The 15667-nt window shown below is 38.7% G+C and overlaps 2 protein-coding genes across 6 annotated transcripts in view; one reads left to right on the top strand and one right to left on the bottom strand.

Annotated features, from left to right (window-relative positions):
• Positions 1 to 15667, bottom strand: part of Ost48 (dolichyl-diphosphooligosaccharide--protein glycosyltransferase non-catalytic subunit Ost48) — a 35725-nt gene that overhangs the window by 17071 nt on the left and 2987 nt on the right. The window lies entirely within an intron of this gene.
• Positions 7666 to 14676, top strand: LOC137251316 (uncharacterized). 5 transcript variants are annotated; one of them, XR_010953206.1, is made up of 8 exons: positions 7666 to 7760; positions 7835 to 7909; positions 8131 to 8261; positions 8323 to 8452; positions 8522 to 8730; positions 9015 to 9250; positions 9320 to 12470; positions 12525 to 14676. XR_010953206.1 is itself a non-coding variant. In XM_067785676.1 (7 exons), exons 2-5 carry the CDS (start codon positions 7876 to 7878, stop codon positions 8637 to 8639), a joined length of 429 nt encoding a protein of 142 aa, XP_067641777.1. In that variant the 5' UTR covers positions 7666 to 7760; positions 7835 to 7875; the 3' UTR covers positions 8640 to 8730; positions 9015 to 9250; positions 9320 to 14676. The 5 variants fall into 5 exon arrangements, 4 of the variants coding, with proteins under 4 accessions (XP_067641777.1, XP_067641778.1, XP_067641776.1 ...); XM_067785676.1 differs by having other exon boundaries at positions 8323 to 8468; positions 9320 to 14676; XM_067785677.1 differs by having other exon boundaries at positions 7735 to 7909; positions 9320 to 14676.

Here is a 15667-nt window from a genome sequence, read left to right as displayed (position 1 = left end):
TCCATCAAAGATGGAAGGCACTTTCCACTTATGACAATTGCAACGTCATCTGCGTAAGCCGTAAGTTTTACGGATCCCTCATCGAATCACCTGAACAGTTGGTTGATGACCAGCGTCCATAGAGGTGATAGCACCCCTCCCTGCGGCGTGCCCCACTGATTTCGTGGCCTCGTGATGTAATCTTTCTGCAATTTAACATGCAGCCGATCCATCTGATTAAGGCAGGATGTACTTTAATGTAATTAAGACCATCCACAATCGCCCATTTTGAAACATTATTGAAAGCCCCGGCAATGTCCAAGAAGACTCCTAAAGCATACTCCTTATATTCCAAGTATTTCTCTATGCTTATTACCACCCTATGCAATGCGGTGTCTACCGACTTGCCTTTGGTGTACGCATGCTGTGTTGTGGAGAGCAGCTTTTCATCCAGCTAATGGGTCTATAGTCTGTGGGATACACGTGACCGATCTTCCCTGCCTTTGGTAGGAAAGCTACACGAGCAGTTCTCCAAGAGTGCGGTCCATGATTCAGCCTTATGCACCCACCGAATATTATTTTAAGCCATTCCACGACCGCCATACTTGAAGCTTGTAGCATGGCGGGGAATATACCATCTGGGCTCGGCGATTTAAACTTAGAAAACGTTGTGAGTGATGTCTGCTGGTTCTTCTAAACCGTCTCCAGATGGGAAATGTGTGTCGAGAAGCACCTCAAGGGATTCCTCACTATTACGTGACCATTCCCCGTTCTCATTCTTTTTTAGTCCCTGGACTATGTTTCCCTTGCTAGGACTTTTTACAACCGTGCTGTTTCGCTGGAGCACTCTATGTCCGTACAGAAACTTTTCCATGAGTTTCTCTTCGCCCTGGTAATTTCACACTTGTAGATCCTCAGTAGATCCCTGTACTCGTCCCGACACGCTTCGCTTTCCGTGGTCTTTTCGAGCTTAAACATTTCTTTTGCCTGTCTTCTTAAAAGACTCCGCTCATTTCTCCACCATGGCGGCTTTGTTTTTCCTCTGAATCTTCTTAGAGGGCAAGCTTTGTTATACGCAGTTGTTGTTGTTGTAGCAATGCTCGCCCCACCTAATAGCCGCGACCGATCACAAATTGTCATCAATATCCTCTAACGGGAGTCCAAGGAAACTTGCCGTTTCAACAGGGGTGGACCATAAGGAAAGGGGTGTTAGAGGCGTTGGTTCCACATTACAATTGAAGAGATGGTTGGTGTCATGTGGGGACACATTGCAAGCGGGGCATACATTTTGTATGTCGGGGTTGATTCTGGATAGGTAAGAGTTTAACCTGTTACAGTATCCAGAACGAAGTTGAGCAAGAGTGACACGCGTTTCCCTGGGGAGTATGCGTTCCTCTTCCGCGAGTTTTGGATAATTTTCGTTAAGTACTGGATTCGCCTGGCATAAAGGTCCGACGCCTGTTTATGGAGTTCACCAAAGACCTGCTTGTGTTTTTTCACTTCATACGGCTGGGTTCTCAGGTGCCGTATTTCCTCAAAATGCTTACGGAGATGACTCCTTAAGCCCCTAGGCGGTGCTGGTTCATCAATCAGATGTCTGTTGGGATGCCCAGGTTTCTGGGTATTCAACAGGAACTGTTTGGTCAGCATCTCATTTTTCTCCCTGATGGGGAGTATTCTCGCCTCATTATGCAGATGGTGTTCTGGGGACATAAGAAGACAGCCCGTGGCGATTCTGAGAGCAGTATTTTGGCAGGCCTGTAGTTTCTTCCAGTGGGTGATTTTTAGGCTTGGCGACCATATGGGTGACGCATAGCACGTAATCGACTGGCTAATTGCTTTGTATGTAGTCATGAGCGTTTCTTTATCTTTTCCCCAAGTACTGCCAGCGAGGGATTTGAGGGATTTGAGGATTTTGTTACGGCTCTGAATTCTCGGAACAATGGCGGCTGCGTGCTAACCAAAATGTAGATCCTGATCAAACGTCACACGTGGATGTTCAAAAGTCGACATTTGGGACGTCCATGTTGTAAATAAGGTCGCGGAAGATTTAGTCGGTGATAATGCCAGGTTTCGCGAGGCGAAAAAACTGGAAAGATCAGGGAGATAGCCGTTTATTTTATTGCATAGCGCATCGATCTTAGGGCCCGGGCCTGTGGCCATTATTGTGCAGTAATCGGCGTAGGAAACGATTGTGACTCCTTCCGGTGGTGAAGGTAGCTTAGATATGTAGAAATTAAACAAAAGTGGGGATAGGACACCACCCTGTGGCACCCCTTGTTTAATTCTCCTTGGTTTTGATGTTTCGTTTCTAAATTGCCTGCCGACCACCCAGATAATTTGCGGTCCACCTTTTAAGACATGGGGGAAGGGTTGACCCTTCCAGGTCTTGCAGTAACGAGCCATGGTTGACCGTATCAAAAGCTTTTGATAGGTCTAGCGCTACGAGTACTGTTCTATGGTCGGGTATTGATTTAAACCGCAATTTATCTGGGTGCTAATGGCATTTAGCGCGGTGGTAGTGCGTAGTGGAGTTTTCTGAAGCCATGCTGATGAGGGGCTAGCTGCAAATTTGCTTGGAAATAAGGGAGCAAAATGGCTTCAAGCGTCTTTGCCACTGGCGATAGGAGAGATATCGGACGATACGACTCACCTATGTTAGCTGGTTTCCCAGGCTTTAGTAGCGGGACCACCTTGGCCATTTTCCATTTCTCAGGTATGACAAAGGTGGAAAGAGACAGGTTGAAGACATGCGCTAAATATTTGAAACCCTCTTTCCCTAGGTTTTTAAGCATCGGCATGGCTATGCCGTCTGGGCCCACTGCTTTGGATGGTTTAGCACGACCAATGGCATCCTCAACCTCTTTAGCGGTGATGGTGATTGGTGACGCGCTGAATTTGTGTTTATGTGCGTGTCTATTGGCTCTCCGGCTATCTTTGTCGACCGTAGGATGCATTATATATTGTCGGCAGAAAGCGCTCGCGCATTTTTTTGCGTCCGACAGCACTTTGTCGCCAAAGGCGATGGAAACTTTGTCTTTGTGCTTAGTCGGATTCGATAGGGACTTTACGGTGAACCAAAGTTTACCCACACCGGTAGAGAGGTTACAACCTCTTAGGTGGTCCTCCCATTTCGCCCGCTTGTGTTCATCCACAAGCAATCTGATGCGTTGGTTTATATCGCTTATTTGGGGGTCGCCTGGATCAAGTTGTCTTATAAGGTCACGTTCTCTCGCTAAGTTTGCGGCCTCCGCCGGGAAGTGGGACCGGATTTCGGGAATTCTCCCGGCGGGAATGAAATGTGCCGAGGCGGATTCAATGACCTTGCGGAAGGCACGCTCCCCTTGGCGGGCATCAGTCGGGATAGGGAGGGCAGCAAAGCGGTTGTCTGTAAAGGATTTATATTCTTCCCACTTTCCTTTTTTGAAGTTTATGAAAGTGCGTTTTTCAGTGACGATGAAGGCGGCGGTATGCTTAAGCGAAATAAGTATGGGCAGGTGGTCGGATGCCAATGTTACCATCGGCTGCCAGTTGGCGCAGTTTACGAGTTCTGCGCTCACGATTGAGATATCTGGCGAGCTGTGACAGCTTCCTACCATACGTGTGGGGGCGTCTCCGTTTATTGTGCAGAACGTCGTTTCTTCTATTTGATCCGCCAACATCTCACCCCTACTGTCCGCCCGCAAGTTTGAATGCCATAGATCATGATGGGCATTGAAATCGCCTAAGATAATGCGATTGTTGCCAGTGAGTAAGGCCCTGATATTAGGGCGGTATCCACTGGGGCAACAGGTGGAAGGAGGGATGTAGATGTTGATGATTTCTAGGTTTGCATCGCCTGACCGGACAGATAGGCCTTGACGTTCTAAGACATTGTCCCTGCGGTCGATGCCAGGATCAAATATATAATATTGCACAGAGTGGTGTATGATAAACGCGAGACCGCCTCCATTTCCGCTCTCGCGGTCTTTCCTGTGGACATTATACCCAGAGCAGGTCTGCAATGCAGATCTTGCTGTGAGTTTAGTCTCTTGAATCGCAGCAATGCGGATGTTGTGTCGCTTCATGAGATCGACTATCTCCGTAATCTTCCCAGTTAGTCGATTACAGTTTAACTGCAGAATTCTGAAGTGCATAAGGGGAGACGCCGCCACTCTGGGGGTAAGTGACGGGTGACTACGCCTGGGTTGTGGAAGGCCAGGACGCCAATGCTGTTGTGGCCCTGGGACTGGGCGTCCTTGGGCAAGCATTGGGGTACCCGGATGATTTGGGTTTGCGACCTGGCAACATGGCGCGATGAAACCCGTCGGGGGGTTGCCGTCGCGGAGACCAGAACATCTAGGAACGTGGCACCACCCAAGGCAGGAGCTGCATTGGGCGGATGTCGCAAACCTATATATTCTGTGCTGACAGACGGTGCAAACGTAGGTAGGGACTAAGAGTCTGTTTCCCTGACCTGTACGATTGCTGCCGGAAAAGAGGGGGGGGGGGGGGAGAAGACGGGGGCAGGGGCTGATGCTCAGCATTGCTACCAACTGTACTACGAAGGTAGTAGTTATGAGTGGTATCAGCTGTTTGAGTCGTTGGCGCCGTGGGGCGCGAGCAGCAGCGGGTACTTGTTGCGGCTTGCAGAGCAGCGGGGCTGCTGGAAGGTAGTGAGGGGGCGCTTAGGCGTAGACTACGGGACGCCCTTGGGCGTGAACAGCAAGGAGCCACAAAAGATTTATAAAAGTTACGTGGACGTCGGGTTTTGGGATCAAGCACAGAACAACCTGTCCGATGCAACCATCCCTTGCACGAGACACACTGAACAGAGTATGACCGTCCTAAAAAGATTCTTTTACGGCAGATGCAGCAAAACCATTTCTCAGGACCGGGGTCAGGAGACGGACCCGGATTGGATTCGATGCCTTCCCGGAGTAAGAGAATATGGAGCAGTCCTGCTGCAAGGAGCTGATGGGAGGATGACAATTTGTGGGAGGGACGAAACAAATTAGATGGGGTCACACTGAAACGACAGTCCTTGGTCGGGAAAAATCCCGAGTCGCTCCAGTACATAGAACCGACTGCCTTGGGAAGCGACGCAGTCATAAGCGTCCTTGTTAGGAATTCATTCGACTCCTCCAGTTCCTCCACATTGGCAACCTCTTTGGGTTGTCCCAGTTTTGTTTCTACATGTTTCTGGAATTTAGTCCAGTTCGTTGACCCAGGGTTTCTAAAGGTTCCTCCCTTCTCTACCCTCTTTAGTAGGATGCTGAAGCTGATATACGCATGGTCGGAGAAGGATGGTCTATCAAGAACCATCCATTCATACCTTGATATATCACGCTCGGAGCTCAATGTAATATCCAGAACATTGCTGGATGTTGGGACATGTAGGGACATTTCCCCTGTTGGCTATCTGCAAATTGGTTTGCAGGATGTAACAAAATAGAGATTCGCCTCTCTCGTTCATATCTGCTCCTCCCCACGCATTGTGGTGCGCATTTGCATCTGTGACCAACCGCCCTTCCTCCTGTACTAGCCTTTTGCACTCCATCGGTGGAACCTCAGCAGCGTGGGCCATATAGCAGGATGCCAGGATAAATGCCTGCTTATTCTTTTGCTCAACGGCCACCGCTACGAGGTCTTCAGTGGTGTAATTAGGCAGCATATATGAATGCAGCTGTTTCCTTACCATTACTACAGCTCGCACCCGTCCTTCCTTTTGAGCGTAGTAAACTAGAGCTGCAAAAGTATCGATATATCGATACCAGGTTCGTGGTGCGACTATCGATGTTTTTTCTAAATATCGAGTACTTTATTCCCATTTCTTATTCCTTTTCCTAGCGGCAGAATTACCAGCGTCTAAAACTTTGGTAAGACAAATAAAACATGAATAAATAAAATTACATACATTATGTCAGATTTGTGTTTATTTTAGATGAATACCTAACAAGTTGGTGGCTCTGAATATTGAAAAATTCTTACAAAAGTTCAATGTGAAAGTTACGTTATTTTTTTTCATATTGTTACGAATATTAGCAAAACTAAGGCGTGCTGCTATCTCTAGGCCGATGCTAAGCAGTGACGTGAATTCACATCAATAATTCAATCATTATGTATCTACATAAACGAAACAATAATTGCGTCTACACATATGTACCATGTACGTATACGAGTAGCGGAGAGTCAATGCACAAACACATGCATATATCTGAGATACTCCTGAAAGTATGCAATGAGAGAAGCTATAAAATCGTGCAATTGTAGTTACAGCTGAGAAGTTTGAGAGCTGATGGCAACTAGTAGATTCTGGAAGCGCCTAGAAGATGCGAACGTTGAAATCAGAGAGTATAAAAGGCAGCAAATGTAGAGGCGCTGGAATTCAGTTTGAGTTGAGCTATCAAACAGTTTCGATTAAGACGCTATCTAGCGAGCCATAGCAGTATTATTTTGAAAGTAGAGGTTCATTTGAGCTATCAATCAGTTTGGTTGTTAAGCAAGCTAGTTGCAAAGTATAAGTGTTATTATGAAGTACTTTAATAAAGGCCATTTATCCATTATTCAACAGTTTAGTGATTCGAACGTTAGAAGAAGATTGCAAATAAGAGGATTTGCAAGTAAGTTCGTTACAATATTATATACACATATATACATGTATTCGTATATGCACACCCAACAGAAGACATCATTGAGTTTGAAGACGAAAACAGTGTTGCCAAAAAGCTACGAAGTACAAAGTCAAGCATTTGCACCCATTTTGACAAAATCAGTAATACTATTGCAAAAAATGTTATACAACTAGTGGTAATACGTCCAATTTGTTTCACCATCTAGAACGATCGCATAGAACTCCAAATTTAGATTCACATAGCTCGCCAAATAAGATTAATTTTTATATGAAAAAACATATGAAGATTCATCATCACGTAAAAGGCTGTTGCCAGCACCCTACTGGGGTTTAGCCACCGCAGGCGTTCGACCTTTTCCCATAGTGGATGACAAAGGTGTCGTAACTTGGTATATACCGTCGCTTCGCTGTATAAGCTACCATCGCGAACAACTTTGCAGAATGTGTTATATGATCGTTTCGAAGTTATGAAGACAATATTACATATATATACATGTATATATTATATTTACATAAATGTCTGATATATACACTCAGAAAAAAAATTACAATAATATGAACAGTTCTCTACTGCTAAGATCAAAAATGGTTGAATTAACGGAAATCTGTTAATTTAAACAGATTTATTGATTGAATTAACGAAAAACTCCTTTGATTTAACGAGCGTAACTCCTTTTTATTCAACAGGCCCATTATGTTAATTATTGCCAGAAATCACAGTTAATATAACCACCGATTTGTTAATTTGAACCATAAAATCTTTTTTTCTAACCTGTAAATCCTTATGTTATTTCAACATAAAAGTTCTGTTGATTATTAACAGAAATCGCAGTTGTGTTGCCCAACTATCACTGTGGAATGAATTGTAAATATGTTAGCTTTGGTCGTCTGTTATCAACAGATCAAATCTGGTAATTTTGAACAGAATTGCAAGTTAACTTGCCATTGCTGCAGTTAAATCAAACCAAATTCTGTCCAAATATCTAAAACAACAACATTAAGTCCCGTTAGGTGTTGGAATGTATACATACATGCGAGTGTTTTGCAGCTCATACGTTCATTCGTGTATTTATTTGCAAAAAGCGTGTGCGGAAATTTATTTACAATTACTACTGTTGCTGGTAATTTGATGAATTTTTAATTTAATCACTAAATAAAGTGTATGCCGGTAAATATCTGTAACTTTTCTATAAAATGGACACGGAAAATAGTGATTTTGATATATTTGTATGCCAAAGCAAGGAAGTAGAGGAAGACGAGAAACTGCTATTGTTGCTGAAGGAATGGGATTTGGAAAAAATTTCCTTATACTAAGACGTAAGTATATATACATCGAATTAATACTACAAAAATATTGGATTAATATCAGTTATGGTGAAATGTAAAGTTTTTTTGAATTCAATACTTACGGGGATAATATTGTACCAGCAATATATGTATGCCTACATACATACGCACATATGTATGCATGTGCATATGTACATAAGGTCAATAGTACCTTTCCTTTTATTTTAATGCACTTATTTTTAAATATACAGATGCCAGCGTTGGAATTGAAGAATTACGATATCTCACTGAAACGGACCTTTGTCAAATATTTCCTTCCGTAGAAGTAGTGGGCACTAAAGCAAAATTGCGTGAGAAAATTAAATTGTGGAAAAAGGACGAGGTAATAGTTATATGATATGTATATATTAACAAATTTGATATGCACATATCTTAATTATTAGTTTGGTGAAGGTGAAGATCTGACGGCAGCACTCCAAAAAGTGAATGAATGGTTAAAGCATAACGATAGACATCAATCTTCTACTTCGCCTTCTATTGAGACACCGCGTTCACAGTGTTCATTTGAACTAAGTATATGTGTCACCGTGTATTTTTGATATTTGTATATAATATATGTCGTTATATAACTTATCCTTGTAGTGTGATATTCAAACCATCTTACCACATTATCCTCGAGGAAAAGATTCCCTGGAGTATTATGAAGATCAAAAACGCTCACACCTTACCACCAGCAAAGCATAGCAAACTGTGTTATTGACCACTACTTGGCACCAAGAAAGAAGCTGTCATTGAACGATTTGGACAAAATTGCTGACAGTATATGCAAATACTTTCCTGGAGAGCGTTCGGTAAGTATTCGGATGAATATTTTATGTGCATGGGTTGGAGCATAATCACCACTTTAAACACAGCACTGTTCATAAAAATAGTAGCCGAATTTAATGCGGGTCACTTTGACCTGTTTATTCATTGCTGAATTTAGTTTTTAAATTTTTAATTAAATTATTAAAGAAGAGAATAACTTCTATAAATAAGTGCTCGTAAAACTTTCCAAATAAAACTTAACGTGTATGAACAGTACCCACGGAAGGTGCATTCATAATTGCTAAACTACCCGGTTTTCTACCTTCAGGCAACTTATTTTGGTCGCTGTGGAGATTTTAAAAGACCCTGTGGTAAATTATATGATCGGTATTTTAATAGTCGAACAGGAAAAACTTTGACTACTCTATCCTAAGAAAGGAACATATTTATTGACAAAATGGGACGATTTTCTGCCATTAATACACAATTATTATAAGACAAATATAAAGGACAAAGTATGCCGAGAGTTATTGAATCAATTGGAAAATGAAAATATCACTGCAGGTAAACAAATGACAAACTTTTATTTTGAAGTACATATGCATATATTAATGGGTATGTTTGTATTTCCAGATACCAGAAATTATATGACTTCTATACTGATAAATGCTGTTATTACACCTGTTGCAAAGTACAAGAAAAACGCGTCTGTTAAACGGGTAACCATTCAGGAGGGAATGGACAGCTTTTTAGTCCATATAAACTCGGCATCGAATTTAGAGGAAACATTGGTTAAAATAAAAGAACGATTTTCACAAGAGAATAATACTTTGCAACCTGTTGTAATAGCTACTGGTTCTAGTATTAAGTCGTAAGACAATTTTTTTGTATATTTGGATGGAACAAAATTTAAGTGCTCATCATTTTTGGCAGCATTGGACTTATGTTTTAAAATTTTTCAAGTTTTTGATGTACATTATCCTCAGTACTGTAACGGTGTTTGGCTTTTTATTCAACAGTTTTTTTTTTGAAATTGTCACGAAATACGATGAACCTCAGCCCAAAGTGAGTGGCTTGATATCTCATTTGGATTCCTTAATTAAAAAACAGGTTAATTAAAAAAATATAATGTATTTTTGTTTTGTTTGTGAATATAAAATTGATTCGGTTAAAAAGTTAACATCTCATTTTAGTTGTGAACAAAAGCTTAAAAATTTTGGTGTTTATAAATGCGCGCAAAAAAATTGCTTCCAGCATTTTTCAAGTAAATGGTCATTTGTCAAACACCTTCATAGGCACGAAAAAGACGTAAATGATTATAACTTGAGTTTAGATATTGTAAAATCAAATTCTGAAAGTTCCAAACACAAGAGCCGGTCATCAAATATCTGTAGTGAAACAGAAAGTAATATATTTGAAACAGAGAGTTGTCAAAATTATAAACTTATAGAATCTGCTGTAATATTTTCAAGTGAACTATATTCAAAAAACAATTTAAGTCGAAGAGATGCTCTTACTATCCAAAAGAATATTTCGAATATATGTAAAAGCTTAGTTAATAATATTAAAAATAGTCTTAAGAATGAGATTGATTTTACCTTTACTAAAAAAATGTGCGAAGTTTTTGAATTATGCTCTGATCCATTGCAACAAGTAAACACTGAATATAAATTTTGTAAGTATATTCAGAAAAAAAATTTGTTTCACACTTTTTCTGAACATACTATAAACAATGAAATTGTGCCACGTATTCGATTTGGAAATCCTTCTTTGGCTGAATGTAATTCAAAGGCATATATTATGCCATTACGATTTTTTTTTCTTCGAATTAAATTCTATTTATCGAGAGACATTAGAAAACATAAAATTCTTACAAAATCAAACGCACTATTCAAATTTTGTAAATGGATCTATTTTTAAGTCAAAGGAGCAAGGAATTGGTAAAGGGAAAATAATTATCCCATATTTTCTTTACTCTGATGATTTCGAAACAAACAACCCTTTAGGAAGTCATACAGCAAAAGACTCCCTATGCGCATTCTATTATTCTTTTCCGACTATGCCGCAATATTTGTTGTCTAGTTTAGAATTTATTTTCGTTGCCGCATTTGTCAAATCTTGTTATGTGAAAGATTTTGGATGTAACTCAGCATTGTACGGTCTTATTGAAGAAATTCGATTTTTGGAAGAAACGGGGTTAAAAATAAATGCTGACGGAAATACCTATCATGTTTTTTTTACATTGGGACTTGTTCTAGGGGATAACTTAAGCTTGAAAACAATATTTGGCTTTTGTAAATCATTTCGAATAGAAAGATTTTGTCGTCTTTGCAGAAGAGGCAAAGTATATTTACAAAAAGATGTTATAGAAGTGAACGATTGTATTAGAAATACTCAAATATATTCAGAAGATCTTAAATTAAACAATTACAGGGTCACAGGAATAATTGAAAGCAGCATATTTAATGATATCAGCACTTTTCATGTAACTGATAATTTCAGCGTTGATATAATGCATGACATTTTTGAAGGAGTTTGTCGTTATGAATTATCTCAATCACTCGTATACTTTATAAAAAAAAAGTAGTTTTCTCTAGAGTTTTTAAATACACGCAAACAGAATTTTATGTACGGGGAAACGGAAATAGGTAATTTTTCAGGCCCTTTACAAATGCACAGTCTTCTTAACTTCAACTTAAAAATGTCTGCAAATGAAGCTCGAACTTTCACGCATTTTCTACCACTAATTATAGGAGACAAAGTGCCACGAAATGATGAAGTATGGAAGCTTGTCACGCTATTAATTAAAATCATTGATATTTGTCTATATTCGTCGTTCACTGAAAATGACATTGAGCTTCTTACAGATACGATATCCCGTCACCACAATCTTTATTTAAAGACATTTGGGCCACTCAAGCCAAAACATCATTTCTTGGTTCACTATGGAACAGCAATAAAGGCTTCTGGACCTTTAAAGTATATTTGGTGTTTAAGATTTGAAGCGAAACATAAGGACTTGAAAAAATATACGTCAGTTAGTTATTCTCGCAAAAATATTTGTTATTCATTGGCAGTTAAAACTTCTTATCAGTTCTCTTATTTTATTTTAAAATTTAACGAGCTAAGGCCATCTTTAATTCATAACGCACATAAAAAACAAGTCAGTGAGAATACCACACATACAATTGAATTTTTCTTGCAGTCATATAACTTAGCAATTGAAAATTTCTCTTTGATTAACTCAGTGACATTCAAGGGAAGTGTATATAGAAAGCAGTTTTATCTCTCAAGATTATCGCAAAATTTACAATTGTTCAAAATCGAAGGACTTTTAATTGATAAACAAAATCAATTGTTTATAGTTTCTTCCAAAATCGAATTGAGCAATTTTGATGAACATTACCAATCCTTTGTTGTTGGAATTAATACCAAGGAAATGCGTTTTATGCCCCTATTACCGTTTACAACTCAACTTAGTTGGGTTGTAATTAAAACAACTCAACTTTAAGACAACTCAACTCCTGTTTGGTATTACGAATTACAACTTATTTCAGTTGAAATTGAATTGAGTTGCCAACTTCAGAAAGTGATGATTTGACAGATAAATAAACAGCTGAACAATTTGTGGCAGAAATTTAAGCATTTTCAAATGTGATTTTTTTATTAATATTACATATATGAAATCTATTTTATAATGACAAAAATGTTGGTGACTGACATGTCGCGAATACGGAAAACATTCGCGTGATCATTCCAATCCCTTGGAACTACCAAGCACCAAGTAAGAAAATGTTTAGGTGACAAATAATGAGTTTCATATGAAGTTATTTTGCAGATTTGAAAGGAAGCATTTTACTCAGTACTAAACAAAATTAAGGACCATTTCCGCATACGCGTTCGTATTTTAAAATTATAATTTTGGTGTTGGACTGGTTTTAGATATTATTGAGGAGCGTATTTGTGCGAAGTAGATTAAAACCCAAACAGAAAAAATTGTATTTTACTCAAATAGGATTCCCAGGAGTAGTGATAAGTATCAATGTGACTCGCATAATTTCACCTATTTTGACTGCATCCGAACTGCGGCCAGCCTCGTCCAACTATGGAATGTCGCTACATAAAGTCAAAAAGTTATTCATTCATTTATAAGCCCGTGCACCATCTAACTCTTATCAAAGGTGGTATCAAAAGACGGGTTTCCATCTCCGTTTTTAGGATTCGAAAGCGGAAAATAAAAATTTTATTTCTTTCGAAAGATATTTACAAAGACCCACAAAATGGCCCAAGAGGGTCCGAAATATGAGGCCCGTTCTACAGTTTTTTTGCACAGAACATCTTTCTGCGTTGGCGGCCTTTGGCCGCGATTCGTAAAAATAACTCTGGTTGGGTCCAACACCTTTCTGCATTACTGTGTACAAAAAATCTGGCAAAATACAACAACCACATGAAATTAGATTTTATTAGAAATAAAATTTTTAATTTTTGTGGTAATTTTTTACGACAGCATGACACTAATACGTGTCCAAAAATATCGAGAGAGATATTAAACGATGCGTCTTGACATCAGTATTAATAATCCAAAGGCAGAAAATAAAAATTTTAACTCGTTCAAAAGATATTAAACAAAAACCGAAAAAAGACAACAACATTACAACAACCACATGAAAATCGCCAACTTCAACTGCAAATATCTCCGGACAGAGATAAAATGTATCTTTGCCACCGGATTATTGTTCTCGAGATTAATTCGCGTGTTTTGACACCTCTCTCAATATTGTTGGACGCGTATTACCAGTGTCATGCTGTCGCAAAGAATTACAATTTTTGTTTTCGGATTCTTAAATCGGAGGTCGAAACGTGTCTTTTGATACCAACTTTGAACATCTTTGTTAAAAATTAGGTGGTGAACCGTCTTCTAAAACGTAAAATTTTTTTAAAACAACTGCAAAATTGCATGAGACAACTGCTAGTAAGCAGTTGTAAAATTTTGACGTCTTTAACAACTACACCAACACAAGGTTGTAAACGGCAATGCCACAAAAAGTTGTAAGACTAGACAACTCAACCGAAATTTTTTTTGACAGGTTGAGTTGTAATCTGTAATACCAAATTGCGAAATTTCAACCCAACCAGAGTTGAGTTGTAAACGGTAATAGGGGCATTAATAAAATTGAATTCTTCACTAGTCCTCCTATGCATATATATAGTATGACAGACGGTTTAGTTTATCTAAGAAATAAAATTTTGTAACTATTTCAATTTGGTGTTTGGCTAAAAATATCTGAAGTGAGCCATATTTTTTATAGTCCTACTTTAACAATAAAAGTTACTAGTGTTGTAGATTTTGGACTGCAAAATCAGATTCTAAAGTATTTTTTGGAAAAAAAAGTTATTATTATATACGATATTGATTAATCAATATTTAAAATCCAAATACTTTAAAGCTAATTATTTAACTTATTATTTAATGTGATTATTGTTTATTGATTACACCAAATATACAACATTAGTAACTTTTATTGTTAAAGTACCACTATCAAAAAAAAGCGGCTCACTTCAGATATTTTTAGCCGTCTTTAATTTATTGTTAAAAAAAGTAAACTGAATAAATAACATATGCTTTTAGTATAAATGATCTACAATAATGCGAGTATATGTTTATGTACAAACGAACACAATTCTGTAAAATGAAGTTTTTTACGTACTTAATTTTTATTTACTAATTATGGTTCAAAAAAGGACTGAATTTGTAAAGCACTTTCTATGTACTATATATACATATATAAAACACTTTGTAAAAATGAATTTTCTTTTTATGTAGATATTGATGAGACAGGATTATAAATTTTTATTTAATGTGATATCCACATGTGTGGATGTTCAAGCCATAGATTTCCCTCCGTACTTATAATTTACATATATGAAATAAATAATTACAAAAATGTATTTAAAACTGTATTTTTATTTGCTGAAATAAAAATAATAGAGTTTACTCTGTCAACAAAACTGTGTTTTCTATTAAACCAACAGTAATTTTGTAGTTGGGTCAACAGATTGAACAATTACAATAATTAAAACAACATTCGCATCGGTTGAACAGAAATATAAGGTAAAAGAACAACATCCATTGTTATTAATAACAGATACCTTATTAAATTAACAGAATGGGGAACAGTTAATTTGACGGAGATTTTTTAAATTCAACAGCAAATCTGTAAACGTATTTTCAACAGATGAGCATTTGTTGGTTTAACGGATTTATTCTTTTGATGTGATTTACCTGTGAAATCTGTTGTTTTGACCTGTAATCTGCTTGATTCTACTGTATTTTTTTCTGAGTGTACCTGATATTGCTTTTAAATTGCGTAAGCGCTCTTCACTATAACAAAAAATTCGATATATACCGCGATATATCCTATATATTCTTAAATATCGAGTATGCCGAATATCGATTCTTTTGCAGCTCTATAGTAAACGCCAAACCCGCGCGCGCTAAGTCCAGAAACCTTTCCTCCCGATGAGAGCCACGGCTCCTGGATCAGTGCCACGTCAAAGGAACCCTCCTCAAGGGTTAGGAGGAGTTCGCTCGATGCTATTTTACTGTGTTGGAGGATTATCTGTAGGACTCGCAGCACTATTGGGCTGTTTGTCCCCCTCCATCACCTTCGTCGTGACGTCGTCGTCCTCCCCTTGCCCTTTTGGTTTAGAGTATTCGAGGCCCCCTTCACCCTCTAGTGACTGTTGTGCCGGGTGTTCCTCTGTGCGAGTCACATCACCATTTGGCGGTTGGTCCTCTTCTAACACCTTCGTGGTGACTTCGGGGACCTCCACCTGTCTTTTTTCCCTTAGACTTTTGAGGTCCTTTTCGACATCGCCCGCCTCTAGCGTGTTAGGGTTTTTATCCTCGGGACTTCTTTTCCTGAGTCGCATGCAAATTTTGCCAGTGCCAAAAGACATTTTGCCAAGCTGCGTGTACAA

This window comes from Eurosta solidaginis, chromosome 4 (genome assembly GCF_040869045.1).
Source record: "Eurosta solidaginis isolate ZX-2024a chromosome 4, ASM4086904v1, whole genome shotgun sequence".
Lineage (NCBI taxonomy): Eukaryota > Metazoa > Arthropoda > Insecta > Diptera > Tephritidae > Eurosta > Eurosta solidaginis.
This window is presented reverse-complemented; position numbering and strand designations above follow the sequence as displayed.